The sequence below is a fragment of the Cetorhinus maximus genome, chromosome 16 (assembly GCF_964194155.1).
Source record: "Cetorhinus maximus chromosome 16, sCetMax3.hap1.1, whole genome shotgun sequence".
Classification (NCBI taxonomy): domain Eukaryota; kingdom Metazoa; phylum Chordata; class Chondrichthyes; order Lamniformes; family Cetorhinidae; genus Cetorhinus; species Cetorhinus maximus.
This window is the reverse complement of record NC_135894.1, coordinates 21,556,959-21,572,406: the sequence shown is the minus strand read 5'-3', so window position 1 is coordinate 21,572,406 and position 15,448 is coordinate 21,556,959. Positions and strand designations below refer to the sequence as shown.

The 15,448-nt window shown below is 41.3% G+C and overlaps 1 protein-coding gene across 3 annotated transcripts in view; it reads left to right on the top strand.

Moving 5' to 3' along the window:
* lrch1 (leucine-rich repeats and calponin homology (CH) domain containing 1) overlaps window positions 1-10,507 on the top strand; it is a 211,844-nt gene extending 201,337 nt beyond the window's left edge. The window contains exons 21-22 of one of the 3 annotated variants that reach the window (XM_078559480.1): window positions 5,124-5,174; window positions 10,178-10,507. In XM_078559480.1, the coding sequence (XP_078415606.1) occupies window positions 5,124-5,174; window positions 10,178-10,234 (108 nt within the window). In that variant the 3' untranslated portion in view covers window positions 10,235-10,507. Of the gene's footprint in view, window positions 1-5,123; window positions 6,098-10,177 lie in introns of those variants that run through there. The other 2 variants (XM_078559479.1, XM_078559478.1) reach the window with 2 other exon arrangements.
* Window positions 10,508-15,448: the final 4,941 nt, after the last annotated feature.

The window sequence follows — 15,448 nt, the reverse complement described above, 5'->3', positions numbered from 1 at the left end:
ACTGTACCTCACTCAAATGGCCACTCTTCATCCATAGACCTAAGCAGTGAGCACAGAGAACAAGAGCCAAAGTGGGTTTTTCTAGTTGTTGGAAAGGCTAAAAAGAGTAGGGCTGAAGGGTACAAGGATTAAGATGTATTGGACAAATATGATGGGAAGGGAAACTCAGGGAGCAGGTGCAGATATGCAGGTGAAGGACAGAGCAGCCCCTGGGCCTAAGCCCCCTGTTTGATTGTTGCTGATGTTGAATGGTTTTGAGGACATGGTTGTGTTTGCCACTCCACATGTGTTCATCATTATCAGGCCAGGAAGGGGATAGAGAGAGACAGGGTTGAGGGTTCTGGCATTGGCTATGCCAGCCCTATGTTGCCTGCTAGCAGGCTGTGTATAACAGATGACACAGCCTGGCACCTAGCTGTGTGGTGACTTAGATCCGATCCGAGGCAGTTTCCCACAGTTGTTGCCAGGTTGGGGCACCAGTGTCTGCAGATAATGGTTGGTATATTGTGGGCATGGCCAGTCAGGTTCTGCTGGCTGGTGGTCACCCTGGCACACTTTCTTTCATGCAGCAACACTAAAAGCATTGTATAGTGTCTGTTGGGCTGCTTCTGAATAACAGAGTTGGTCAGACCTTCACATCTATGCCAATGGGCCTACGTTTACAGCCTGCCTCCATAAAGACCAAGAAAAGACACAGGAGGAGTTACAGGTTCACATCTGTATCTATCTCATAGGCATTGGAATACTTCAGTGAAGAAGTTGGATAGAATCATAGTCGGAACCGATCTAGTGTACTGCTTTCAGTTTTCGCCACTGAACCTCAGGAAGGATACATTGCCCTTGGAGGGGGTACAGCACTTGTTTACAAAAATGATACCAGGGTTTAATGAGTTATATTAAGAGCATAGATTGCATAAACCTGGCTTATATTCCCGTAAAGATTGAGGGTGAATTGATTTGAGGTATTTAAAATTGATAAAGGGATTCAATTGGGTAGAGACCGAGAAACCACTTCCTTTGCTAGGGAGGCTCAGCACAAGGGAACATAATCTTAAAACTGAGCTAGGCCATTTATGAATGAATTCAGGAAGCACTTGTTTACACACAGACTACTGGGAACCTGGAATTGTGGATGTTGAGTGAATTGAAATTTTCAGGCCTGAGATCTACAGGTTTTGTTCGGTATGGATATTAAGCACATAATTTACTAAGGTGAGTAATTGGAGTTCAGGTACAGGCCAGTCATGATCTGATTGAATGGTTTAACAGGCTCTAGGGGAATAAATGACCTACTCCTATTTCTATGTCGTTTGAACATTATTATAAAGCTCTTGCCTGTTCCAGGCAGTAGTTTCTGGAGCCCATGCAGAATCTGGCAGAATAATTTTCATTTCATGTAAAGTAGCTTAGATCAATTTTCTTTTAAAAAGAAAAAGTGAATCCATTAGGCAATCTTTTGTTGTTAAATGGGAGCACATTATCACTGGACAAGTTGTCTCATCCATAGCACCAACAGTGCATTGCCAGCACAGGTAAGGTTAGGGCAGTCAATACTTCATATCCCTAGACGTGAGTAAATTATAGTCTTAAAATTCACTGCCAACCATCCATAATCCTATGAATGCCAATTTAAAACACAAAGTTTCAGTTTGGGTCCATGTTTGCACAGCCAACAGGTTGAATGAAACTTAATATGCATGAAATAAGGAGTGTCTCAAAGTAGTCTTTGGCCGAGACTCCATTAGATGAATAGTTTTCTACATTAGCCACTTTCATTCATAGTTGCTTCTACTGGGGCACCTATCTCAGCATAACTTGGACGTGCCTTTCAGCATCATAATTCTGAAGCAGCAGATGATTTAAGATGTTGGCAGCCAGATGTACAATAAATATCTCAATGTCTCTGGCTTCACATCTTCCTAAGAACTATGCAGCAGCTTCATGTCTGGTTGGAACAAAAGCTTATTTTCCCTGCAGACCTCTTGGTTTTCCTTCTATGTATCATGTTCAAACAATGTCCAGTTTTCAATTACAATTCTTGTGCAGAATGATTATCTTTGGATTTGAGTGTAAAGCACCACAGATCAAATAAACCAGGATTCTGCAGTTTCAGTATCTGTGCTGTCTGTGAAGTGGAACACATTGACCAAACAGAATCTTAAGTTATATTAGACCTTACTGCTGCAAAATGTAATTTTTTTTGACTTGATTGCTATTTTATTCCAGACCTCAGCCAGTGCCACTCTGTCTAGTTAGTTGATGGACAAGAGCTGCCTGGGATGTTTCTGTGAGATGGCACCTGATGTCCTCTCAATGGTGTCCCATCCCCCACTGCCTCGCTCATAGACACAGTGATGATTGGGACCTCAGAACCTGGGGAGCCACAGGCCTGAATGTATGTCTCTATGTCTTCATGGAGCTACTGTGGGTACAGCTGCTGTGTAAACCAGATCTGCCACAGCCTGGTTTATTTATTGGATAGTCCAATAGTAATTGACTGATTAGCACGTCTTGGCCCACAATGAGCTGTAAGCGTCACTGGAACTAACTGTACTTAGCATGTCCTTTCTATTTAAAATCTAAACAATACACTCCTCCAAGGAAGTGAGAGAATGTAGATGTTTTGATCTCGAAATCAATTACAAGCTATGTTCATCTTTTATTTTTGAACAAAATTTTCCTTGCCATTTTCTAGCTTCAGGCTGTTAAATCAAATCTTAGGATGGTGGGTGAGGGTGCAGGCAACTACTTTTCTTTGCACTGTTTCTGTGAGAATCAAGAGGTTTGACTGATCGGCACCAAGGCTGGCATAATTCTGCAGTTTCAGTTCTTTGAATGGCTGTAATCCTGTAGTAAGTAGATAGATGAGTTTGTGGATGATCGCTTCTTCCCTGCCTCCCTCTCTCAGCTGCCATATGTGAACTGGCTTTAACCTAGCAGAGCAGCTTTTGAAATGCTCCCAAGTCTGTCCACAACATGCTTCAACACATTGAGAAAAGCATCTATCTTACTGTTTTTGTCCCCAGAAACCCGCTTAGCAACTGCATCTGTCTTCCCATAGCACTAAAAACACCTATTTCCACTGGCTGCTTTCGTAGATAGAAGGCAATGCAAGGCAACACGGTCCTCCCATGCATGCTACTAATCCAGCCTGTTTAGTTCTTGTTTATACAGACTCTTGCTAAGTTTTGTATTTGTAATATCATGCACTGTTCTTCTGTCCTGGCCGCTGCCCCTTGGATAGGCTGACATCTGCTCTCCGTATGACATCCTGCAGTCGGACGTCCAGAACATTCAAAAGACAGTTGGCACACTGCTGGCACGCACGGAGAAAGTCCAACAGCCAACACCAGCCTTTCTTACTTGGGATCTATTTGGCTTTTGCCTTTTCCACGCTTGCTTTTTAGTGTTCCTATATATTACATACAACTGGAGTTCACTGATATAGAACATTGCATGTGCAGATATCCTTGCACTGTGTGTATAATACAATTACAGGTATTTGTATTCTTATTAATACCCACTCTTCTCTTTGCTACTGTTACACTAACTCTTTTACCAAGGAGCACAGAGTGTCCCTGAAAAGCTACTTTTGTAGTTCTCTGGATCCCTGATAGATAAATACAATTTGCTGCTGGGTTCTCCTAAGATCAGTTAAATGGCGTCACAAGGTTTACAAATCTACTTCGCTCATGTGGCCTGTTACTAACACACACTATGAGGGATGCTGTGAAGTAAGTCTGAAGAAACATAACATGTAACACCTTTAACATATTGAAGAGATATATGTACTTCTTGCTGTGAATTACTCTGCACATTATGGCAGCTTAAAGATTAAGTGGTCAGTTATACCCTTACAATCCTGTCACTACCCACAGCATTTGGGTAAGTCTACATCGGAAATAGCATTTAAGAAAGAGTGTGCCAATTCTGTTTGATTTTTGGGCTTGCCCTTCAAAAGAGAACATTTCCTCCTGATGAAACTGAATTATTGACTTGCAGTGCCACCCAGTGGTAAGACACAGTCTAATCCCATGACTTCAGGTTCAGTGATACTGCTCATTTACGCTCCCTACTGGCTGGTAGGTTTGTACCTACCTTCTGGTTGGAAGTGGACTTACATCAGGAAGAAAATGTTTTGGTTAAAATACACTGCGGGGACTTATCCTGTAAAAGAGTAAGTAAAATCTTACCTATTTTCCACAAGTAAACTGAAGCCCTGTTTTCACTAAAGCACAAAGTGTGCAGATAATGTGAAGTACAGGTTATCCCAAGTAAAATCCACAGAGCAACAGCAAACTGCCACTTGTGCTAAGTTGGTCAGGATGTTCCCTGCAGATTTCCCACCATCTGTCCTTTATGCATCAAATAGTTGGACGTTTGTTTTAAGCTGTTAGATTAATGTCACGCAGCACATGATCTGAACCTGACCATAGGTAAGTGATGAGTGTTAGTTTGGGTCGCCTTGATACAAAATGAATTTGATCTTGTGCAAATGTAGCTCAGGATCTTTGTTGTTCTTCTCAGCAACACAAGTGTTTGTGAAGTGAGGAGGGTGTGGTATTCATTGCTTTGCCGTTCACCACTGTCTTCTTGAACTGTTTAGCGATGGGCAATAAATGCTGGCCTTGCCAGCGATGCCAACATCCCATGTACAGATAAAAAATCTATGGGGCCCTCCCTGGTTAGGGAGCTGTCAGTCGCTGTTATTGATTGGACTCTGCAAGCTTCAAGATCCAGGCTACCTCTCATTTTTATCCACCTGCCAATGTGGGTCTGATTTTACTTATTCTTGAGTTGGTTGCACAGGTTGACCCACCCACAGTAGTAATGCATTCCACCTCAAGGTGTTTGTGGGCTTGTTGGTTGAGGGAACAAATGACCTGCTGAGCTGTTTAGTCTCAGTTGCTCCTCTTGATAATCACAGGGAACCAGCCCAACCCAGCTTTTTGTTTCCTCCAACCCACCACAGGTCAGGTGTCTGACGGTGTAATAGCAGCATCTGAGGGTTTAACAGCAGCGTGTGTATTCGCAACTCTATTTATATAAACATTTGTGGCTTGTACCATTTCTATAGGAATCATTAGTGACACTCTTTACTTTTTTATGCTACCTTTCCTTAGGAAAAGTTATGTCTGCCCCATCACATACTAGAAGGAAAAGGGTTGATGAAAGTAAGTATGACCGTTCAAGCACTGCTAGACTGGGCCATAACCAAATCCCCGTTGTTTTCGTGAATCCAGAATTACATTGCTGCCAGCCCCAGAACTCACAACATGTGCGAAAAGCTGAGGGCCCAGAGTGGGGACAAGACATACGAGAAAAAGGACACTTTTCATCAGTTGACAGGTGGAATATTTTCTGTCCATTAAAACACTAGCATTATTTGTTTTGAAAATATAATGGAAAGCTACATATGTTAGAGTATTTAATCAGTATGTTAACTTCGCAGATATTTACAGCTTTGCGGCAGTGAGGCAAAGCCAGGGTTTTAAGTATGTTTTAATATATTTAAAAAAAACTCCCTTTTGGTGTGCTATTTGTTTAGTTGCTATGATATTCCAATGGCTTTTAAGATGCAATGTGAGAAAGTTTAGAACATTTTCTTAAGTTATTTATATTATTTATTCAGGAGATGTCCATTTGGATGAAGTTGTAAATTTGACAGACTTACAGCTAAATCTGCTTTTTAAAAATGATAGGAACAATTTTCTTGTACTGCAACAATTTGTGCATTTTAGTTAATGCTTAGTTTCACCTGTTAAGTGATCCTTAGGCTTCCTGAAATGTGATGGTGATCTTTATTTATGTGAAATGATTTGCTGACAGTGATGATCAAGTCACTAATCTGAATCAGTGTATCAAAAGCAGCTTATCTGGATTGTGTCTCAGGGTGGTCACTGCAACACAGTAAAATTACCAGTGAATAATTCAGTACAGTTTACAAAAAAAAATGACAAAAAGTCTCTCTCAATTGATGATTGGCATCTTCCACGCGCTTCATTCCATTAATACATTCCAGATTATGTATACCTGGTTCATTCAGAGTTGATTTGAGGTGAAACCAATTTGATTTGGATTCTCCAAAAGGTTATGGAAAATGAAGGAGATTACTCTCATGACACACGGATCAGATGAGTGGTTTTGGTTAAACAGGAGTTGTCCCTCAAACAGCAAAAGTTGGAATAGTGACAGTGCTTCTATGCGCAGGGAATGAATGGAGGGTTTTATAATCAATGTACTTTGTTGTACTCATATGTGTGATTGACCTGGCTTGATTTAGTAATTAACTCGCTTAAAATGTTTACACAAAGAAGCCATTTTACACCATTGTAAGATAAATATTAGTGTACTTAAAATTGCAATGATACCAAAAACTCAGCTAAAACTAGAAGTACTGTCAAAAAACCTATGGTTTGTTCTGGGTATGAAGCGAGGCTCTAGACTTTACTACATTTAGTTCCTTACATTGAGCTGCAATGCACAATTCAATGTAATTTATTCAACTGACCAATCTCGCATTCCCAGTGTACCTGATGGTGGGTGAAACATGTAACTGCACAACGTACTGCTTGAATTTCACTTTGTGCTGACAAGCTAGCAAATGCCAACTATTGACTTATTAGCCAAACCTAAATTTTAGTAACCAAATCACATTGAAATCCTGTTGCCTAGAATGGAGACCACTACAAACTGTAATAGTGCCCAGGGAATCATACCCTAGCCATATTGCCACCAAAAGATGTCAAGTCACAGGTACTTTGCCTGCCAGTGTTTTGGAAGTGCTTTAACATTGTTTTATACACTGCAAAGTGCAGCAAAGCTGAATACACCACAAATAACATTTGTCAAACTCGCAGACTGCTTAAAGGTAACGTGAATGAAGCTTGCTGTCCATGGCTGCAAGGTCAATTAGGTTTACTAGCCAGAAGTGGATAAGATTTCAACACAAAAGGGAATGGCTAGAACTTATGGTATAAAGAATGGGTTAAATAAGCACCATTTCAAAATTAAACTAGTTTTAACCAAGAAGCTTATTTTTCTGTAAAGTACTGGCTGCCAGAAACAGTGACTGATTTGATTGTTAATTAAATACGAAGGAATGGTAGGTGTTAGAGAACTGTGCAGGTACATGTTAAGCTACAGGAGAAGGGAGCTTGCCCTTGCACAATCTCCATGAAGAGAAAAAAAATTGCAGAGCTCTAGAGAAAAGACAAGGGTGTGGGACTAGCTGAGTAGCTCTTACAGAGAGCTGGCATGGAGACAATGGGCAGAATGGCCTCCTGTGTAGTAAACATTCAATGATTCTATGTACAAAGGGTGAACACGTGGGGCAGAAATTTTTGCTTAGTGGATGGGTGCGTGCCCGACCCTATCAAGCGTGAAATGACGCGCGTTGACGTCGGCCGAGCGTGTCGACATCAACGCGATAGTTTGTTGGCACCCGCCGACAACTAAAAGGCCTGTTAAGGCCATTGAGTAATCAATTAACATCGGTTGGACGGCAGCGAAAAATTTAACAATTGTTGGGCAGGCAAAAAGGCCAAGCGGCCTTTGCATTTTTTTGGAAACCTCATCCATGAGTTTTCCAAAAGCAAATAAAAATAAAATAGAAACTTTAATTTTTAATGATTAACATGCCTCTGCTCATGTGACAGAGTCACGAGGGAGACATGTTTTATTACATTTTTATTTTCTTAATTTTTTTATATCTCTTCATCTCTCTGAGGCAGCTTCATGCCTCAGGGAGATTATGAAGCGCTCACTCGCAAGCATGCGCGAAGTTCGCACTCAGCCCGCTCACACTCACCCCCTCCCCCCGCCCCCTGCGCAGGCAGCGCTCAGCACTGCCGCTCGCGTTTCACGCTGGGCGGGCCTTAATTGGCCTGGCAGGGTGAAAACGTGGTGCAGTAGGCAGCTTCCCGACCTCCCCCGCCGAGCCCACCTTCCAAGGGCAAAATCCTGCCCATGGTGTCAGAACCAAATCTCTGCTTCTTTTGAAATACTTTTGGGTTTTTTCCACCTGGACATTTCTGAAAAATATTTAGAAAGAAGATATAAGTCGAACACCTCTGTTCCAATAAAGACTCACCAGAAAAACACTCACAGTCAGTAACATATCAGGACATTTTTATATTTTGGGAGATAAATTATATTGTCAGATACACGTAGTTTATATAATTATTTTACTGTCAATTTTTGTTATTTCTATAATCTCTTGAGACATGCAGATAGGCTGTGGGATGATGCTGTCGGAGCAATATGTCACAGGGAAGAACAGGGTGGGGGTGGGTGTGGGGGAGGGTTCAGTGTACTGAGCACTATTACATAGGAAGAACATTATTGATTTTCAACCATCATGTCTAGTCAGAAAAAGAAAATTATTGAACTTAAGTTTTATGACACATTAAACCTGTTGTCAGACAGACAACGGAACGAGGCAACTTGAAAGAAAGAGTAACATGATAATTCTTTTGTCTTAAAGATTGATCCTGATAATAGTGATGGACTGTGGAAGATTCAACTTTTTGTTGGAGGGGTGCAGTGAAAAGCTTTGATGGAGGTCAGGACCGTAAGGAGAAGGATGGGGCAGTGAAGAGCAGGGCAGAGCTACAAAGAATAAAGTGGGGCTGTAGAGAGCTGTGGCAAGTGTGGCAGGGCTGTAAGGTGTTTGGGAGTGTGGGGCGGGTTGTAGAGGCGGGCAGGGCTGTCAGGGACTGTGGGAGCAGGATGGGATTGGAGGGAGAAGGACAGGGCTACAGGGAGATTTGAAGAGTCAGCAGCTGCAGGGTGTTGTAGGGAGCTCTGGAGAGTGGGGCAGGGGCACAGGGTGCTGTACGATATGAATCTGGCAATGGAAATGAACTTGATTAAATCAATTTATGTCTGCCACTTTGAACAAAAGTAGCCACGTGGACTGCAGCGGTTCAAGGAGGCAGCTCACCACCACCTTTTCTGGGGCAATTAGGGATGGGCAACAAATGCTGGCCTAGCCAGTGACACCCACATCCCATGAATGAATAAAAAAAACCATTGTGGATTGTGGATTATATTCATTCTTCTCAGAGATTTAGAGTAATTTTTTTTTTAAATCTATATTTTTCTTGAGATCACTTCTGTTGAGTGAAATAGTGCAAGAGGACCAAAACCCTGTTGGATGTGTAGGTATCAAATAAAATGAATCAGAGTGACATTATGACCATGTAATTCACAAGGGATTAGACAGTAATTATTTTTTAGTAAACTCACCCACTGATTGTGCCACCTGTTTGTATAGCATTGAAACAATAACTACACTTTTACTTTATGTGATGCCCTTGAGCTCAGTTGGATTGTGGGTTTTGTGACATGATGAAAATCTCTTCCCAATGGGATATGAATCCCTGCTTTGCACAGGGGAGGTGTGGTGCAGATCAGGCATTTTATTTGCAGATGGTGATTGGCTAACTATTGTAATGGGTTGTCGAGGGGAATGGTTAACTGGAAATAAATGGGAACGGGAATGCTGCAAAAACAAGGATATCCAGCAGCATTCTATGAATTATCCTAAAGCATGAAATCAGAAAACAGCCTTCTGATCCCAGATAAAACAAGACAAAGACAAACTCTTAAAAAACAGCTTAACAGTGAAAGCTTGAGGTACATTTGTGACATGGTCACATCATTGAAATTTGAGGAAAAGGTGTTATCAAGCTTAAAGATTTATGTGTTCATTATTATCATGATGAGTATTTTAAAATATGCAGAAAGTAATGTATTTATAAAAGGAACAGAGTGGGAGTTGGGTTCCAGCAATTATTTCAATTACTTTCTAATGAGCCGATTTTTGTATTCATGAAATATAATTCCCGATTCCAAGGCCAGCCACGAGCAAGAATTGTTTACTATTGATTTTGGCGTGTTTAAGTAAGACTAAAAAGCAGAGCACTGCAGTGGGACTATGCACTTAATTGGATATTTATTATCTAATAGAATAGAGGATGGAAAGAGAAACTTGTTTAAAATGTATGGCTATTTTATACTACAGAAATACAAAGCCTAATCAAAGCACAATTGGTAGATGAGGAGAAATCCTGACTCTCACATCTTAGAGGTGACAAGTGCTGTGAAAATGCAATTTACAGAAAGTGATGTATTTAAATGTATATAGATGACCACAGTGCTTTTTTATTTACAGATTTTGAGTATTTGCTGTTGGAATGGCACATTGTGTAATCAATCAGGTTTTCATTGATCACAGCTGGCTTTCAGCATGTATTATATTAAAAAAGAGTATTGTTCTATCTTTTAATATTTTGTAAAATTGCTGTTTCTATCAAGTCATTGAATTCTGGAGCACCCAGTTCTACTACTATGGCCAAAAGATCTTCCGGTGTTTGTATATAATTTGCGCAATATATTTTGCATGTGTGGCCTGATAGATATCTAAGCCATTGTATATAATGTATATTATGTAGAAATCACTTTTATTGTAACATCAATAATAAAGCCATGTTATTTACAAATGTTCTGTCTTCTAGTACAATATATTTCTTGCTTTTCCCATTCTTAAGGTGGAAAGATAGCCGCTGAAGGCTGAGGGGTAAGAATATGGGCATAGTTTGCACTGATACAGTCATTGGTCACACCGTGCTGTGGTACCCCACACAAATGGCATCAAAGGGAAACCAAATTACTTGAAGTAACTAATACTTTCACTATCTCTTGAGGGCACTGGTTGGTGACAATGTTATTTCAAAAAAAGAATGAACCAGTCTAATGGTACTCGCTTGTCTGGAATTTGCCATGACCCAAAATGTTGCCCTTTATATTTTTACACATAAAATGTTCCATGACGCAAGTGTCACTGTCAGTAATTGCACAAAACTATTAACCAACTTAAACTTGAAAAAATCATAGCTCTCAATTCTGTTTCTCCACAAATTCTGCCTGATCTGCTGACGGTTTTCCAGCATTTTCTATTTTTAATCAACTTAACGTACTGCTGTTTTTGAACTGATTATGTGATCACTGCTTGTGTGATAAAATATTGATTAGGCCAAATGGGCTGTTACTGTGCTGTATATCCTATGTAAGAAGCCCATCTCTAAAGAACACAGCAGGGGAGCTTGTCTGATTTTTGGCCAGGATTTTCCCTCCGTCCAGGGGGGGTGGGGGGGGTGGGGTGGAGAGTTGAAGAGCGGGCGCGCAGAGGCGCGCCTCCAATCGGCGCGCCTCCAATCGGCGCCCCAATTGGGGACGCGCCGCCATTTTACGTGGGTGGGCCAATCACGCCCAGCTATGCACTCCCTGTGCGGGCAGGGGGGATTCCCTAAACCCGAGAGTGCGCTCTTTCATGCATGTGCACGAAAGAGCGCATTCATCTCCCTGAAGCTAAGTGCTGCCTCAGGGAGATCGGCTCTACTGTAAAAAATATTTAAAAAAGAAGAAAAAAAATTTCCCTGACTTGTCCCCTCATGTTACACTGTCACATGAGTTGGGAAATGTCCATAACTTTTGAAAACACTTTAATTAAATTTTTAAAAACCTACATGAAACCTCATCCCGCCCGTGGATGAGGTTTCATGCTTTTTCTAATGCCCGCCAGGGCTCCTGGCCTGCCCACCAACCTTAAGGTTGGACGGGCAGGTCCATTAATTACTTAAATGACTCTGTCAATGGCCTCAATTGGCCATTGACAGGTCGGCGGGTGCACAGTTGATTTTGCTGAGCCCCCGCCTACCTGAAAATTTAAATGGGGCGTGGTGACATCGGGAGTTCTGCCCAACGTCACCGCACATCATTTTACGTGTCGGCGAACAGGCCCTGCCCCCCATTCACCGATGGGAAAATCCTGGCCTTTGTGTTGCAACAAGGAGCCAATGGAATGCATATTCATCAGTGATACTGATAAGGATGGTCAAGAGACCTGAATTAGAGGAAAGCCAATATCTGAGTGATTTTGATCACTCTACAATGACTACCATATGCCTTCATCTGCCTAGGCCCTAAGTTCTGGAATTCCTCCGTAAATCCCTCAGCCTCTCATTCCCCCTTTAAAATACATCTTAAAACCTACCTCTTTGACCAAGCTTTTACCCGTTTGTCCTAATATCTCCTTATGTGCTTCAGTGTCAAATTTTATTTGATAACGTTCCTGAAAGTACCATGGGATGTTGTACTACATTAAAGACGCTATATAAATATAAGTTGCTCTTCCTTCCACATCAATTAGAGCTGACTCTGACCAACCAGCTTTTAACCATCTCCTGTAGGTGACTCCCTTCCCCTCGCCACATCTGAAGAAGCCTGCTGCTGTCTTCTTGTCATTTATTTTTCAATATGTGACAATGGATAAAAACATTTCTGGCCAAATGCTTCATAGGTCATTTCTGATCGTTCTCTAGATCCATTTTGTTGAATGAAAACGATTTCTCTTTTTAAAAAAATTCTAGGCTTTCTAAATAGTGGAACTAAGTTGTACAGCTGCAAAAATACAAGGACCAAGGGTAAGTTTTGAAGAGATATACTGAGTATCCACAACAAGCAATGATTATCTCTGGACGAAGGCCAATAAGACTAATCTCGCAAAAGAAACAAGCAACAGGATCCTGTGGTCAGAATAAGTTGTTTAGATAATCCGTAGATTAAAAACAGCAAACACAAAGGATAATAAACAAGGGGAATAAGACTGGGAAAGGAAGGCTGGAAAGCAAGCCTGAGGGACATTTAGTACCACTGAAGCCATATATGGCCCTTATGTAGCGATGGTGAATTCCACAGTGTGTGACAAGCTTTAAATAATTCAATACAAGGTTGGAAAGTATCTTTTTCAACTAATTTGAAGACTGAACAACTTAACTCTGTCTATTTTGTACTTTTCAATAATGTAGAATCTCTTAAGATATGTTAGAATTGTCTATATGAATGTCTATTGATTTATATTATAAATTAAATTTAGACATATATAATTAATCCATTGTAGTTTCCTTACATCCCCCAACCCCACCTTCCCCACTACCATTTTGTATTATAGTCACAAGTAAGATCTGCACTGAGAGTGCAGTAATGTGTCTGCCTTTCAGTTGAATAGTGCAAATTGGTGTTGAGGTACAGTATGCCCTAGCATGAGCAGAACTTATTAAATATATTTTGTTGCTATTTTCTACCTCTCCTCTCTGCAGTTTCCTTTTTTGGGCTTACTCTAATTTCTGCAGTGAGATCTTACTGCTTCATTAATGAGGGGATAAGGAACGGCTGCTGGAGATTCTATCACAACAGTTTGGTTCCTGTGGCCTGTTTTTTAAAAGGTCATAAGTTCACCTTGGAACTGTCAACAAGCAGGCCTCTTCCAAGAAATCACCTGACCTTTATGGTACTTGAGAAGGAGTTGTTTGTTTGTGTTGAACTACACAGCACTATTGAATGAAAAGCTGGGAGACAAAAGGAATACATGGGAGAGAGGAAAAAACTTAAGTTGTGGACCTGCTTGTTTTGAAGGCAGTCTTATTTGAAAACAAGCTGAGGAAGGAAGGCTACCTTGACTGATAATAGCGCAGCATTTGAAACTGGAAGGGCTACCAGAGAGACCACTTTCTCCAGAGGGTGAGTCATTTGAGTTAGCTAATATCCAGTTGCGAATGAAGCAACTTGAACATGAAATGGAACTGAAGAAACTTGAATTAGAGGCAAAAGAAAAAGAAAGAGAAAGGGCAGAAAAAGAAAGAGAATTGGAGTTGAAAAGGCTAGAGGCAAAATAAAAAAAGGAAAGAGAAAGGGCAGAAAATGAAAGAGAGCATTAGGAAGCTAGAGCTGGAATTTCAGGCAAGGGAGAAGAATAAAAAAGAAAGGCAAAGGAAAGCGAGAAGTAATGAGAAAGGGAAAACCGCTTAAAAGGCTGGACATTAAAAAAGAGGCCTCAGATGCTGAGGAAGGTTCTGATGATGAAAAAAATCTCCAACCCAAAGCCTAGTTTGGGTTTAAGCAAGATCTTATTAAGTTTGAGAAAAGGGATACAAAGGCATTCTTTTTCATTTGAGAAGGTAGCTAGGTGAATGAAGTGGCCAAACGAAATATGGACATTGCTCTTACAGAGTTGGTAGGTGGCTAGAGATCATGAGGTTTATGCTTCACTTTTAGAAGAGGTATCGGTGGATTATGATGCAGTAAAAAAGGCTATTCTTAGTGCATATTAGTTGGTTCCTGAGGCATACAGGCAGAAATGTCAGAAAATAAGGAAACAGCCTGGGCAGACCTATATTGAGTTTGAGAGGGTAAAGCAAAGTAATTTTCACCATTGGATATGGGCATTAAAAGTAGAGACCACATATGAACGAGAATAAAGAACAAAGAAAAGAACAGGCCCTTCGGCCCTCCAAGCCTGCGCCGATCATATTGCCTGTCAACTAAAACATTTTGCACTTCTGTGGTCCGTATCCCTCTATTCCCATCCTATTCATGTATTTGTCAAGCTGCCTCTTAAACACCACTATCGTACCTGCTTCCACCACCTCCTCTGGCAGCGAATTCCAGACACTCACTACCCTCTGTGTAAAAACTTGCCCCACACATCTCCTCTAAAGTTTTCTCCTCTCACCTTAAATCTATGTCCCCTAGTAATTGACTCTTCCACCCTGGGAAAAAGCTTCTGACTATCTACTCTGTCTGTCCATGCCACTCATAATTTTGTAAACTTCTATCAAGTCGCCCCTCAATCTCCATCGCTCTAGTGAGAACAATCCGAGTTTCTCCAACCTCTCCTCATAGCTAATAACCTCCAGACCAGGCAGCATCCTGGTAAACCTCCTCTGCACCCTCTCCAACGCCTCCATATCCTTCTGGTAATGTGACGACCAGAATTGCATGCAATATTCCAAGTGTGGCCTAACCAAGGTTCTATACAGCTGCAGCATTTATACTCAATACCCCTGCCGATGAAGGCAAGCATGCCATATGCCTTCCTGACTACCTTATCCACCTGCGTTGCCACTTTCAGTGACCTGTGGACCTGTACACCCAGATCTCTCTGCCCGTCAATGCACTTAAGGGTTCTGCCATTTACTGTATAATTCCTAACTGTATTAGACCTTCCAAAGTGCATTACCTCGCATTTGTCCGGATTAAACTCCAACTGCCATTTCTCCGCCCAAGTCTCCAACCGATCTATATCCCGTTGTATCCTTTGACAATCCTCTTCACTATCTGCAACTCCTCCAATCTTAGTGTCGTCTGCAAACTTACTAATTAGCCCAGTTACATTTTCCTCCAAATCATTTATGTATACTACAAACAGCAAAGGTCCCAGCACTGATCCCTGCGGAACACCACTAGTCACAGCTCTCCATTCAGAAAAGCACCCTTCCACTGCTACCCTCTGTCTTCTATGACCAATTCTGTATCCATCTTGCCAGCTCACCTCTGATCCTATGCGACTTTGAACGAAACTCTTAGAGAAATAATTCTCTTGGGA